The 15,051-nt window shown below is 52.3% G+C and overlaps 1 protein-coding gene across 1 annotated transcript in view; it reads left to right on the forward strand.

Moving 5' to 3' along the window:
• Positions 1–5,193: 5,193 nt before the first annotated feature.
• Positions 5,194–15,051, forward strand: part of TNPO3 (transportin 3) — a gene marked incomplete at its 5' end in the record, with an annotated part of 52,536 nt that continues 42,678 nt past the window's right edge. Inside the window, one exon of the mRNA XM_056846798.1 lies at positions 5,194–5,331. Coding sequence (XP_056702776.1) covers positions 5,194–5,331 — 138 coding nt within the window. The remainder of the gene's footprint in view (positions 5,332–15,051) is intronic.

A 15,051-nucleotide genomic window follows, 5' to 3' on the forward strand; every position in this document is an offset into this window, starting at 1 on the left:
TTGGCCATTGGACTCTATGGCCTTGAAGTTAGGGTTGCCAACTGCCAGGTAGTGAAGGAGAAAAAAGACACCTCTGTACTATTATCAGGAGGATGAGAAAACCAGTATAGGAGCAATGCTGCTAACAATGCCAATATATTATAGCTACATATACACTTTACAGTATGTGGTAATGAAACCACCAACAACACATACATTCAGTACAACAGTGGATGTACAAAATTTCCACAGCTCATTTGAATTCCATCAGGTAAGTATCAAATAAGTCCGTTGAAATAATTATCTTAGTCTTTTCTCAAAACAGATGCTGCAAGATGAACAGTCAAGGAGAATACGATCGTTTCGGAGCACAAGGGCTCAGTTCTTCATCAGTTCTTCAAAAGTTGCAATGCATGAAATCATATATCAACATCCATGATACCAGGCCACTTGAGTCCTTACCAGGAGTGGAAGGAACTCAGCATCTTACCCCTCTGGGGAAGTATTATGCACTTTATTCTGGAAAAGGTTATTCTTTGAAACCTGAGACGTGTCAACTGGCTGTCCTCGACGGCCTGGTGGGATGCTCTGTCCGGTGACATCAGGGCCCTGCGGGACCTTAAAGGGTCCCACAGGGCCTGCAAGGCAGAGCTATTCCCCCAGCAATCCCGCAAATATCGTCTGCTGGCCTCCCTGTTTCCTCCCTCCTGTTATATTATTGATGACAACTGAGGGGTGACCCGCCGCGTATATCCGGCAACATGAGCAGCGTTCAGGCGTCATCTGTAGGTCTGCAATTTTTAAGTTTTCAATTGGGATGTTATGGTTTTAAATTCAGATTTCATGGTTAGTTTCATTATGGATGTATTAATGCATCTTTTACGATGTCACCCGCCCTGAGCCGGCTTCGGCCGGGGAGGGCGGGCTGTAAATCACTAAATAAATAAGTAAATAAATAAAAATTCAGCTGAGTGCACGAATCTGGACATGTGTGAATCGGCCTTGAGTTCCTGGGACACAGAGCCCTTTGCCTGAATCCCTCGAAACAGACATTTCCTGTTTTCCTAAGATGTCGAGGACAGCTGCATAGCGGCGTGCCGGACTATTTTGCTCGGCACGCAAAGCTGGTACTCTGTGTCAAGAGCCAAGGTGAGGCTCGGAGGCCCTGGGGGGCGGGGGCTAGGGCTCAGCTCACTCCCAAGGTGTCTGTCAATGCAGAACCATGACATCCCCCCCCCAAGGCAGACACCTTGTGTTTGCTGGCCCACCAATATCTTGAGAGGCTGAAGGAGGATGAAAAGGTCGCCTGCTCCTAGTCTAGGTCCAGCATCCAGTGTCTTGTGTTTCAAGAAAACAGGCGCAGAGGCGAGCATGTTAGTCTTTGTCCAGAAAGTTCTTCTCCACTCCCAGATCTCATGAAATTGCCAAACCTAACCTAGATCTATGGGCCAGGCTGTGATCCTGGCCCATGTGGAGTTGGGGACGTAGTGTACTTTCGCACCACAATAAAGGCCAGCTTATAGAGGCTTACAAGAACCTCACTGGGATCTTGTGGCTGATGAAGTAAAAAAAACAAAACCCAACAGGGAGAGGCCGTGACTCAGTGGCAGAACATCTGCTTGGTATGCAGAAGGTCCCAAGTTCAATCCCTGGCATCTCCAGTTAAAGGGACTAGGCAAGCAGGTGATGTGAAAGACCTCAGCCTGAGACCCTGGAGAGCTGCTGCCGGTCTGAGTAGACAATACTGACTTTGATGGACCAGGGGTCTGATTCAGTGTAAGGCAGCTTCATGTATGCCTTGACCTTTGCAGAAGGTCCCAGGTTCAATCCCTGGCATCTCCAGTTAAAGGGACTAGGCAAGTAAGTGATGTGAAAGACCCCTGCCTGAGACCCTGGTGAGCCGCTGCCGGTCTGAGTAGACAATACTGATGGACCAAGGGTCTGATTCAGTAGAAGGCAGCTGCATGTGTACAATGCAATCAAGAAACAGTGGCTCTCCAAAATCTCAGCCCAAGGTAGCAACATTTGCTGACTGAAACTCTTTAAATACAAACCACCTTAGACTAAGCCGGCCCCTTGGCTTAGCCAAGAATGGTCCCCTCTCACTGGCAGTGGCTCTCAAGGATCCTGGGCAGGTTTTCCCAAAACCTGATACCAGAGGAAATAAGGTAAGATATTCTGTAATAGTGCAATACTGAAGGGGGGGCAGAGCTGCATAGGAGGTGGCGTGACACTATCACTGGTGTATATGTCGCTCTGGGTCCTCTGAAGTGGCATGGACGCCGATGCAGGCAACTTATGCTGGCACCGGGGAGTGGCGCAGCAGCCTCCTGGCATCATTTTTCTGGCACGAGAGCTCATGCCGGCGTCTGGGGGGGCAATCTCTGGAGCAGAGGAGCCTTTAGGCTGGGAAAAGCCTGGGGATTTGGGGATGGAGCCTAGGAAGGACAGGGACCTCAGTGGGGCACATTGCCACAAAGCACACCCTCCAAAGCTGCCAGGGGAACTAGGGTTGCCAAGTCCAGGATGGGAAATTCCTGGAGATTGGGGGGTGCAGTCTGGGTAGAGGAGGGCTTGGGGATAGTGTTGCCAGGTCCAGGTTGGGAAATACCTGGAGATTTTGGGAACGGGGCCTGAGGAGGGTGGGGTTTGGAGAGGGGAAGGATTTTAATGCCATGTGTGTTAAATGCCGTCAAGACACTTCTGACTCATGGCGACCCTATGAATCAAGGTCCTCCAAAACGTCCTGTCCTTAACAGCCTTGCTCAGGTCTTGCAAACTGAGGGCCGTGGCTCCCTTTCTAGAGTCCATCCATCTCTTGTTGGGTCTTCCTCTTTTCCTGCTGTCTTCTGCTTTTCCTAGCATGATTGTCTTTTCCAGTGACTCTTGTCAATGCCATAGACCACACCTTCCAAAGCGGCCATTTTCTGCGAGTGAACTGATCTCTATCGGCTGGAGATCAGTTGTAAGAGTGGGAGATCTCCAGACACCACCGGGAGGTTGACAACCCTATTTGGGGAGGACAGAGACCTCAGTGGGATATAATGCCACAGTCTACCCTCCAAAGCAGCCATTCTCTCCAGGGGAATTGACCTCTGTCATCTGGAGATCGATTGTAATTCCGGGAGAGCTCCAGGCCCCACCTTGAACATATGCTGGATCAGACCCAGGCCCATCAAGTCCAGCAGTCTGTTCACACAATGGCCAACCAGATGCCTCCAGGAAGCCCCCAAACAAGACGATTGCAGCAGCCTGTGTCTCACAACACCTAATATAATAGGCCTGCTCCTCTGATCCTGGAGAGAATAGGGATGCATCATGACTAGCATCCATTTTTACTAGTAGCCATGGCTAGCCCTCTCCTCCATGAACATGCCCACACCCCTCTTAAAGCCTTCCAAGTTGGCAGCCATCACCACATTCTGTGGCAGGGAGTTTCACAATTTAACTATGCGTTGTGTGAAGAAATACTTCAATTTATCTGTTCTGAATCTCTTTCCCTCCAGCTTCAGCAGATGACCCCACGTTCTGGTATTATGAGAGAGGGAGAAAAGCTTCTCCCTGTCCGCTCTCTCCATAACAATGCATAATTTTATAGACCTCTATCATTGCTCCCCTTAACAGCCTTCTTTCCAAGCTAAATAGCCCTAAGAGTTTTAACAGCTCCTCGCAGGGCAGTTGCTCTGGTTCCCTGATCATTTTGGTTGCTGTTTTTCTGCACCTTCTCAAGGTCTTGACGACAAGAGTCACTGGAAAAGACAGTCATGCTAGGAAAAGTTGAGGGCAGCAGGAAAAGAGGAAGACCCCACAAGAGATGGATGGACTCCATCAAGGAAGCCACAGCCCTCAGTTTGCAAGATCTGAGCAAGGCTGTCAAAGATAGGACATTTTGGAGGACTTTCATTCACAGGGTCGCCATGAGTCGGAAGCGACTTGATGGCACTTAACACACAAGCTCTGCAATATCCTTTTTTAGGTGTGGTGATTCTATGACCTTAGGCAGATGATGAGAGGAAGGGCATCTTGGCCATCTTCTGGGAGATCATGAAACAGAGGGCATCTTGGCCATCTTCTGGGAGATCATGAAACAGAGGGCATCTTGGCCATCTTCTAGGAGATCATGAAACAGAGGGCATCTTGGCCATCTTCTGGGCATGAAGTAGGGGGTCCCTGGGGGGTGGGGGTGGGGTTGTGAATTTCCTGCTTTGTGCAGGGGGTTAGACTAGATGACCCTGGGGATCCCTTCCAGCTCTATGATTCTATGATTCGGCACCATGCATAATTTTATTATTACACCCTCTATATTCCGGCAGCAATACTTGGATTTCCCCTAGAGACAGCGGGAGCCCCTCCAGAGACACAAGGCGGGAGGAAAAATGCCGGGGAGGGGGCTTCCTAAAGGCAGCGGTGGGAAGTCATTTTGTTGTTAAATTAGAGATATTACTTGTTTTTCTTTTTATTATTACTATTATAATCTGTTGATATATTAAATGAAGAAAATAACAATTATTATTAAAAAAAAACCCTAAAGGCAGGGGTGGGAAGTCATTTTGTTGTTAAATTAGAGATATTACTTGTTTTTCTTTTTATTATTACTATTATATTCTGTTGATATATTAAATGAAGAAAATAACAATTATTATTTAAAAAAAAACCCCTAAAGGCAGGGGTGGGGTGGAGGCTTTGGGGCCTCCCACCAGAGGTCGCAGGAGACCCCTCCCCCTCCTCCCCGGGCGGGCCACTTCCGGGTTGGCGCGTGGTGCCGCCCGGACGGCTTTGGCGGTGGCGCCGGGCGCGGGGCCGGAAGTGCGTCGTCGCTGGCCGTCCGTCGGTTCCGGGCGGGAGCGGCGGGAGCGGACGGCAGGGCGGCGGGGGCCCCTGCCAGGCGGCGCGGCGCGGCTGGGCTCGGCGGACGGCGCCCTCCTCGGGCGAGGCGCCCCGGCGGCGGAAGAGGGGCGGGGCGGCGGGGCCCGGAACGCGGCGCGCGAGGGGCGGGGTTTCCGGGGGGAAACGTCCTCCGGGGACACCGGCCCCCTCCCCGCCCGCTTCCGGCCCGGTAACGGACTCGCCCGGCCATGGGCTCCGAGGCCTGAGGAGCGCGCGGAGGCCGAGCAGGAGGAGGGCGGCGGAGCAGCGGCGGCCATGGATCCTGGCGGCGGCGGCGGCTGCCCTGGGCCCGCCGGAGGAGGCGGCGGCGGCGGAGGAGGAGGAGGCGGCGGCGGCGGCAGCGGCGGCGGCGGGGGGAAGCCCGCCCTGCAAGTGGTGTACCAGGCCGTGCAGGCGCTCTACCACGACCCGGACCCCAGCGGCAAGGAGCGCGCCAGCCTCTGGCTCGGGGAGCTCCAGAGATCGGTGAGCGCAGCGCGCCTGCGCCGGAGGAGGGGTGCGCGGCCGGGCCCGGCTCGACTCGACTCGGGAGCCTGGGCCTGGCGCGGGGACGGCAGGGAGGGCGAGGCCCCAGCGTGGGGGAGGGGGAGGGGAAGGGGAGGCGCCTGGGGCGTGGGGGGTTGGGAGGTCGCGTGTCCACAAGGCTCGGGTGTTGCCCCCCGCCGGGGGTAGATGCAGTTGGGGGCAACAGAGCAAGTGAGGAACCCCCCCCCTTAGATGCAGTTGGGGGCAACAGAGCAAGTGAGGGAAACCCCCCCCCCCTGTAGATGCGGTTGGGGGCAACAGAGCAAGTGAGGGAAACCCCCCCCTGTAGATGCGGTTGGGGGCAACAGAGCAAGTGAGGGAAAACCCCCCCCTTGTAGATGCAGTTGGGGGCAACACAGCAAGTGAGGAACCCCCCCCCCTTAGATGCAGTTGGGGGCAACAGAGCAAGTGAGGGAAAACCCCCCCCCCGTAGATGCGGTTGGGGGCAACAGAGCAAGTGAGGGGAAACCCCCCCCCTTGTAGATGCAGTTGGGGTCAATAGAGCAAGTGAGGGAACCCTCCCCCCATAGATGCAGTTGGGGGCAACACAGCAAGTGAGGAACCCCCCCCCTTAGATGCAGTTGGGGGCAACAGAGCAAGTGAGGGAAAACCCCCCCCGTAGATGCGGTTGGGGGCAACAGAGCAAGTGAGTAACCCCCCCCCCCCGTAGATGCAGTTGGGGGCAACAGAGCAAGTGAAGGAAACCCCCCCATAGATGCAGTTGGGGGCAACAGAGCAAGTGAGGACCCCCCCATCCGTAGATGCAGTTGGGGGCAACAGAGCAAGTGAGCCCCCCCCCCCCCGTAGATGCAGTTGGGGGCAACAGAGCAAGTGAGGTAAACCCCCCCCCCCCGTAGATGCAGTTGGGGGCAACAGAGCAAGGGAGGAGGGCTTCTGAGACTGCCCTGGACAGCTTGCTCTGTTGCCCCCAACTGCATTTACTGTGTGTGTGTGTGGGGGGGACTTCTCAATGGCATTGCCCTGCTTGGGCAGCTCGGGGACAAGAGGCCCCTCAGGCTGCTTCTGGGGAGGGGCAGCCGCCTTCCTCTAGGGCGATGTGGATCTGTCTGGGGGGTGGGAACAGGGAGGCCTTCTTCGTCTCTCCCATCCCCGGGGATCCCAGTCCCGAGAGGACAAAGTCAGTTCCAGAGAGGTGTCTGGAACTGCAGTTTCTCTCCCAGCCCCACCACCCCTCCCCGTCTCGACTTTCGAGCTCTGCTCAGAACCTAACTGTTGCGACAGATCTCTTGGCACCGGGCGGAGATTTTTCAGCACTTGGCAGCATTCTCCACGGAGCCCGGCAAAAGCATGTGCTGCTGCTCCCTGCACATTGCGACAGAAACACGGCACTTAGAGTTCTCGTGGCTTCAAGGAGTGCGCTGCCAGCCGGAGGGCTGTCTTTGGGCCCCGTGCAAGGATCTCTGCCCCTGCTCGGATGTGGCAGTGCCGGTAGCGGGAGTTGTTCAATTTGGACCTCTGCCCCGGTGTTTTGCTTACCTGTAACTTTGGCCCCGGGCTGTTTCCGTCCAGCGTTGTGACACCAGGGGGGAGGTGCCGCTTCCTTCTGCTGCCCTTCCTGGCCATGCGCTTTCAGGCCCTGGAACAGGGCTGGCCCTGGGATTGGAAGCCTTCATAGAGGACGGGCACAGGCCTTGCACTGCATGAAAACACAGTACAGATTAAAAACAAAAATTCTCCTGCATTAATGCCCAGTTGTGAACATTATTTTTTGTGCTTGATAAGTGCAGGAGATCGCATTGTACGTTACCGCCCCACCCTTTCCTGGGCCTGTGCTGCTGGGTTGCAGTTAGAAGTAGCTCTGCTCCTGGTTCTACAAAGGGTTGCACATGAGGAAGCTGTCAGCCGATTGGCAAGCCTGCCCAAGCTGATTATAGTTTCAGGGCAGCTGAGAGCTTGCACAGTTTTGGTCCCCTCTTCCCTTTCTTATCGCGTTCTGTGGAAACGGGAAACTGTGTTTAGGGGGACGTGGAACAAGTAACAGAGTGGCGTCCATAAACTGTTCCTTGTGGGTGCAGGAGAGCCAGCGTGGTTAGTGGTTAAGAGCAGTGGTTTGGGGTGGTGGAGTCTGATCTGGAGAACTGGGTTCAATTCCCCACTCCTCCATGTGAGCGGGGGAGGCTAATCTGGTGAACAGGATTTGTTTCCCCCTCCTACACATGAAGCCAGCTGAGTGACCTTGGGCTAGTCACAGCTCTCTCAGCCCCACCTACCTCACAGGGTGTCTGTTGTGGGGAGGAGAAGGTGATTGTAAGCCGGTTTGATTCTCCCTTAAGTGGCACAGTGAGTTAGCATATAAAAACCAACTCTTCTTTCTTGGGACTTTCTTCATTCTCAAGATGTTTGAAGCGGGTAGCTTTTGAATCTGGGAGGCTTGGGATCAAGCCCAGCCCTTGCCAAAGAATCATTATTATTGTCTTACAATGTTTTAATTTACTTCATTTATACTCTCAATTTCTGCCCAATGGGGACCCAAAGCAACTGACATCGTTCTCCTCTCCTCCGTTTTATCCTCACAGCAACCCTGCGAGGTAGGTTAGGCTGAGTGTGACTGACCTAAGATTACCCAGCACGCTTCCATGGCAGAGTGGAGATTCGAACCTGGATCTCCCAGATTGTAGTCTGACAGTCTAACCATTACACCATGCTGGCTGGGCTTCGCAACGTCAGAAATTATGGCTGTCCTGTAACATGCTTTTCCGTTGCAGGATATATTTTGGAGCGCACGTGCTTTATTTGGAAAATGTTTTCCCTGCTTTTCTCACGTGAACTCAAAGCCGTGATTGTTTGTTTAACATAGTGATAGGCTGACCGCCCAAGGGTTGAACACTCCTCATAGTTTCAAATTGGCCCAACATGCCTGTGGTTCTCCAAACTCCTAAAATCTGCAATCGTAGCATGTTCTGTCCTAGTAGATACTAGAGATAAGAAAAAAGAATAGCTTTCGAATTAACTCAGAGAGCCAATGTGGTGGAGTGTCTGTGGTACAAATGAATTACATGCCTATTATATTAGGTGCTGTAGAACATGGGCAGGACAATGCTGCTGCAGTCATCTTGCTTGTGGGCTTCCTCGAGGCACCTGGTTGGCCACTGTGTGAACGGACTGCTGGACTTGATTGGCCTTGGTCTGATCCAGCAGGGCTTTTCTTATGTCCTTATCAATAAGTTAAAAATATGGAACTGTCCTGAAAAATAGCCTTGGAAGAGAAACAGTATTTCGTGTTTATCCTGCCTCTTTCTGCAAAGGGCTCAAGTTTGGTTTTTCCTTCTCCATGTAATTGTCCCACCCACCACATAGGGAAGGGGAGGCTGATAGAGAATGGGAATCTGAGGCTGCAACCCACCCTCAAATTATGGAATCCTCTCCCCCAGGCGGTGAGAGCGTCCCTGTCCCTACGTGCCTTCCGGATCCAACAAAGGACTTCTCAGGAAGACCTTCAGGCTGGATTGAAACAGGACTGAAATGAGAGCCGGTGTCTTAAGAGCGTGGTGGTGGTTTTCAAATCTCTGCTGCTCATGAAAGGTCCCCGGGTGACCTTGGCCGGTCAGGGTACCTTTCAAAGTAATTTGAGAATGGCCAGAGGATTCAGGGCCATTCTTGCAAAAAGTAGAAGAGGCATAAGATCCCCACACCCTCGTTTCCTAGGCCTAATGCTTTGGGCAGTGGCTCCGCCTTGTTTGTGGGCTTCCTAGAGGAACCTGGTTAGCCCCTGCGTGAACAGACTGCTTGACTTGATGGATCTTTGTCTGATCCAGCAGGGCTATTTTTATTTCATACCTATTCTCTATAGTATCAGAGGAGCATGCCATAGCATATTAGTGATGTGGAGCACAGGCAGGATAATGCTGCTGCAGCTGTCTTGTTTGGGAGCTTCCTGGAGGCACCTGGTTGGTCACTGTGTGAACGGACTGCTGGACTTGATGGGCCTTCGTGTGATCCAGCAGGGCTGTTTTTATGGTCTTAGTTATGATGCATCCCTATTCTCTCCAGGATCAGAGGAGCAGGCCTATTATATTAGGTGCTGTGGGACACAGGCAGGACAATGCTGCTGCAGTCGTCTTTGCTTGTGGGCTTCCTGGAGGCACCTGCTTGACTTGATGGGCCTTGGTCGGATCCAGCATGGCCTTTCTTATGTTCTTATTGTGGAACTTCCTCCCCTAGGATGTGGTTATGGCTGCCAACTTGGAAGGCTTTCAGAGGGGAGTGGACATGTTCATGGAGCAGAGGGCTATCCATGGCTACTAGTAAAAATGGATGCTAGTCATGATGCATCCCTATTCTCTCCAGGATCAGAGGAACATGCCTATACTATTAGGTGCTGTGTAACACAGATAGGCTAATGCAGCTGCAGTCGTCTTGCTTGTGGGCTTCCTAGAGGCACCTGGTTGGCCCCTGTGTGAACAGACTGCTGGACTTGATGGGCCTTGGTCTGATCCAGCAGGGCCTTTCTTATGTTCTTATGTCTTCTGGCATTGTGGCTTGAACAGAACTAGGCAGGAGGCTGCTTTGCTAGTTAGGTGAACTGGGTGGAAAGATGGTACATCCAGTCTGGCTGGGAGTGGGGAAGGAGCCCTGTTTTCTAGAAGGGCTGATGCAGGGATGGGACGCATGCAGTAAGCAGAGGGGGCTGGGCATGAGCCAAGCAGCTGAAACAAACTAAAAGTTGGGCTGAAAGGGTTAACAAGCTGGTGGATTTGCTCTGGCTATAGTCCAACCCTTTGGGGCTGGAGTATTCTCTGAAGCGGAATGCATGTGTGAATCCTTTGGCAGGTCCTATGTGGGAGGTGAGTACCGTTCTCACAGGACTGAGTTATGCAGAGTTACTCCTGTCTAAGCCCGCTGATTTCAGTGGCTTATGCTGGAGTAGCTCTGCATTACAAGTCCACTGTTGGCAACTGGTGACAGGGTCTGAGGCGCTGTCTGTCAGCGTGCCGGTTGATCTTTGCCTGCAGTTCTCTGTGAGCCATGGTAAACTGACTCTGGGTGATGTACCCGGTATCTAGGATCCAGCCTGTACATGACCTTAAAGTTCTTGCACAGTTGTCTGTTTTTTTTGGGGGGGGGGGTTAAAACATTTTTTAAAAAAGAAGACTTACTTAGAGCCAGCATGGTGTAGTGGTTTGGAGCGGTGGAGTCTGATCTCAAGAATCGGGTTCGATTCCCCACTCCTCCACATGAGTGGCGGAGGCTAATCTGGTGAACCGGGTTGGCTTCCCCACTCTTACACATGAAGCCAGCTGGGTGACCTACCTCACAGGGTGTCTGTTGTGGGGAGGGGAAGGGAAGGTGGTTGTAAGCCGGTTTGATTCTTCCTTAAGTAGTAGAGAAAGTCGGCATATAAAAACCAACTCTTCTTCTACTTCATCCTGCTTTTCCATGGATTGAACATGCAAAGTGACCTGCAGGGCAAATAAAAAGGAATAACAGTTTGTCAAAATACATCAAATCACAATTAAAACTCAATCCAGCTTAAATCTGTCAGGCACAAAATAAAGATGCTGTCAGACTCATTCTAGGATAAATACATATTAAGTTTTTTTGCCAGAAGGCCTGTAAGAACGAAGGCAGGCATACTTCTTGGGGCAGGTAGTTCCACAGTCTAGGGGTGGTGGCTGGAAAGGCCCTGGATTTGCTGAGCAAACTTCTGGAAAAGCAGATCTCTGCAGGAACTCCCCCCCCCCCCAGTGATAGCAGAACTGGGGCTCGTTTGAGGCGTGGTGGTGGTCCTTTAGGTACTTTGGACCTGGGATTGCACCTGCTTGCAACTACATTGTGTTGTAGACAGACAAGCTGAAACGAGAGGAGTCATGATGCATCCCTATTCTCTCCAGGACCAGAGGAGCATGCCTCTTATATTAGGTGTTGTGGAACACAGGCAGGACTATGCTGCTGCCGTCGTCTTGTTTGTGGGCTTCCTAGAGACACCTGGTAGGCCACTGTGTGAACAGACTGCTGGACTTGATGGGCCTGGGTCTGATCCAGCAGGGCCTTTCTTACGTTCTTATGCAGGAAGGAAACCTAAATAAGCTCATGTGGGTCTTGAGCGGGCTGCTTTAAACATAAGGATGTTCCAGGATCCGAGGAGGAGGGCCAGGGGAGGTTTGTCACCTGCTGATGTTGTCCATCCATGAGCGTGCTGTCTGAGTGGAGGACAAATAAAGAGGCTGAAAAAACCTGCGCTTGCTTGCATCGATAGGCACACGGCTGGTGGGGTGTCGGCCGAGGTGAAAGAGAAACGCTGACCGCAGTGAACTGGCCTGTCTCTGTTTTGTGTTCAGGGTTTTGTTCTGTGTTTGGTCAACTTCGTTTGCACATTTGATGAGCGGAGGGCTTTAGGGTTACTCCTCTTTGGACCTTCTGCATTTTCGGCCAGAAAACAATAAATGCTCATCAGTGTTAAGAGGTTGTTTTTTAAAAAAATAAACGAAGTGGGGCGGGGGTAGGTAAAACCCTATGTGAGATCAGTTCATTGGTGGTTTAATGCATAGTTAAATTGTGGAACTCCCCGCCCCAGGATGTGGTGATGGCTGCCAACTTGGAAAGCTTTAAGAGGGAAGTGGACGTGTTCATGGAGGAGAGAGGTATCCATGGCTGCTAGTCAAAGTGGATACTAGTCATGATGCATGCCTATTCTATCCAGGATCAGAGGAGCAGGCCTGTTATATTAGGTGTTGTGGAACACAGGCAGGATAATGCTGCTGCAGTTGTCTTGTGGACTCCCTAGAAGCCCTGCTGGATCAGACCAAGGTCCATCAAGTCCAGCAGTCAGTTCATGCTGCTGAGGTCACCATGTTTGTGGGCTTCCTAATGGCACCCGGTTGGCCACTGTGTGAACAGACTGCTGGGCTTGATGGGCCTGGGGATGATCCAGCATGGCCTCTCTTCTGTTCTTATGTGGGCACTGGGGTCAGTAGCTCGAAATGTGCCCTCGCGGACACCTTTCTAATGACTGGATGCGGGCGTGTCATACTTGTTAAGCCCTCCCCCCAATATGTCCCATTCAGCAGCCTCAGGAAAATAAATTTCATTTCAAAGGGGTTACTGTTCCACCCTAGCACGAAAGATCGCATTTTCCGATCCTGAGACTGCTACGTGGGAGCTGGTGTGGGATAGGGGGTAGAGAGGAAGACTTAGGATCCTGGGTGACCTGGGTTCGAATCCCCATGCTGAGAGCCAGTGGCTAAGAGCGGTGATTTGGAGCAGTGGACTCTGATCTGGTGAACCGGGTTCGATTCCTCACTCTTCCACATGAGCCGTGGACGCTAATCTGGTGAACTGGGTCGGTTTCCCCACTCCTCCACATTAAGCCAATTGGGTGACCTTGGGCTAGTCACCGTTCTCTCTGAACTCTCTCAGACCCACCTACCTCGCAGGGTGTCTGTTGTGGGGAGAGGAAGGGAAGGCGATTGTAAGCCGGTTTCTTCCTTAAATGGTAGAGAAAGTCGGGCTCTAAAAACCAACTCGTCTTCTTCTCTTCTACCACAGAACCTCGTTGGGTGACCGTGGGCCCATCTCAAACTCTCAGCCTGGCCTACCTCCCAGGGTTGTCGTGGGAGAGGGGAGGAGGGGAGAACGATGTTGTAAAAGCCACTTTTAAGTCCTAGCAGGGAAGAAAACTGGGATGTAAATAAATGCCAAGGCATCCTCACGGCGGCCCTGTGAGAGCAACCCTGGACGGTGGTCTCCCATCCAAGTCCTAACTGGGGCCGACCCTGCTTAGCTTCTGAGATCTGATGAGATCGGGCTAGCCTGGGCCATCCAGGTCTGAGTTCTCTCACCTTTATGGTGGGAAGTGCCGTCACATCGCAGTTGACTCATGGTGACCCTGCAGGGTTTTTAAGGCAAGAGACGTTCAGAGGTGGTTTGCCATTGCCTGCCTCTGCATAGCGACCCTGGACTTCCTTGGACGTCTCCTATCCAAGCACTAAACTAAGCATTACCCAGCTTAAGCTTCCAAGGTCTGACAAGATCAGGCTAGCCAGCATAGTGTAGTGGTTAAAAATGGTGATTTGGAGCAGTGGACTCTGATCTGGAGAACCGGGTTTGATTCCCCTACTACTCCACATGAGCAACAGAGGCTAATCTGGTGAACTGGATTTGTTTCCCCACCCCTATACCAGCTGGGTGAACTTGGGCAAGTCACACTGTCTCAGCCCCACCTGCCTCACAGGGTGTCTGTTGTGAGGAGGGGAAGGGAAGGTGATTGTCAGCCGGTTTGATTCTCCATTAAGTGGTAGTAGAAAGTCGGCATATAAAAAAACCAACTCTTCTTCTCTCTAAGCTTCCAAGGTCTGACAAGATCAGGCTAGCCACCCGGGTCAGGGCAGAAACAAACAGTGGTGGTTTGCCATTGCTTGCCTGTGTGTAGCAACCATGGACTTCCTTGGTGGTCTCCCATCCAAATACTGACCAGGGCCTTTTGTAGCTGGGGACAAAAGAGACTCGGCTGGTCAAGATTGTGAAATCATGGCTGTGTCCCAGTTTCCCGACTCCAGCAGTCCCTCTGCCGAGCCACGCAGGCACTTGGATTTCTCCCTCCCCTGGCTGGGAAACACTTCTTTGCCTCTTGCTCTTGTGGTGTTATCAGAGTCTTGTTTGTTTCTGTTACCGAGGGCACGCTCCGTGGTGCCCTGTTTGAATAGGGGCCTCATCCTTCGACTCCATCCTGCTGCTCCCGCGTCGTTCTGTCTCCTTCTTTTAACCACCCTGTCAAAAAATGTCAGCCCCTCTCCCAGGCGGTCCTCTTGAAAGCTGTTTACCTCAGGGGACAGTTAATCGTTTCATCCAGCGCCCGGTGTGAACCCGAGTTCGGTTTCCCAAGCATGCTGGGATCAGTTTTCAGCCTCCGGGAGCAACGCTGGATCCAAATGTGAGAAAGGAAAAGGGCCTTGGAACCGGCGCGGGGATTTCCTTGAGGCTCTGGCGACGGTCACAAATCCAGGAGGGATCCTTTTTGAAATACTGGGTGATCCATGGTGCAAAAACGGATAACTTTCTCTCTTACCTGCCCTAGGTTTTGTATTTGTCCATCCTCCTGTGTGTTTCCCTCTCTGATAACTCTCTGAGCCAGCGTGGTGTGGTGGTTAAGAGCAGTGGTTTGGCGTGGTGGACTCTGATCTGAAGAACTGGGTTTGATTCCCCACTCCTCCACGTGAGCGGCGGAGGCTAATCTGGTGAACTGGATTTGTTTCCCTGCTCCTACGCATGAAACCAGCTGGTTGACCTTGGGCTAGTCACAGCTCTGTTAGAGCTCTCTCAGCCCCACCTACCTCACAAGATGCCTTTTGAGAGCCAGTGTGGTGTAGTGGTTTGGAGTTGTGGACTCTGATCTGAAGAACCGCGTTTGATTCCCCACTCCTCCACATGAGCAGCAGACTTTAATCTGATGAACTGGATTTGTTTCCCCACTCCTACCCATGAAGCCGGCTGGGTGACCTTGGGCTTGTCACACTCTCTCAGCCCCACCTACCTCACATGGTTGTCTGTTGTGGGGAGGGGAAGGGAAGGTGATTGTAAACCAGTTTGATTCTTCCTTGAGTGGTAGAGAAAGTTGGCATATAAAAACTAACTCTTCTTCTTTCCCACCTGCCCCGAGTCCTGAGATTCTGTCACTAAACCATTTCCAGGGAGGCCCAAGAG

Source organism: Euleptes europaea, chromosome 3 (genome assembly GCF_029931775.1).
Source record: "Euleptes europaea isolate rEulEur1 chromosome 3, rEulEur1.hap1, whole genome shotgun sequence".
NCBI lineage: Eukaryota > Metazoa > Chordata > Lepidosauria > Squamata > Sphaerodactylidae > Euleptes > Euleptes europaea.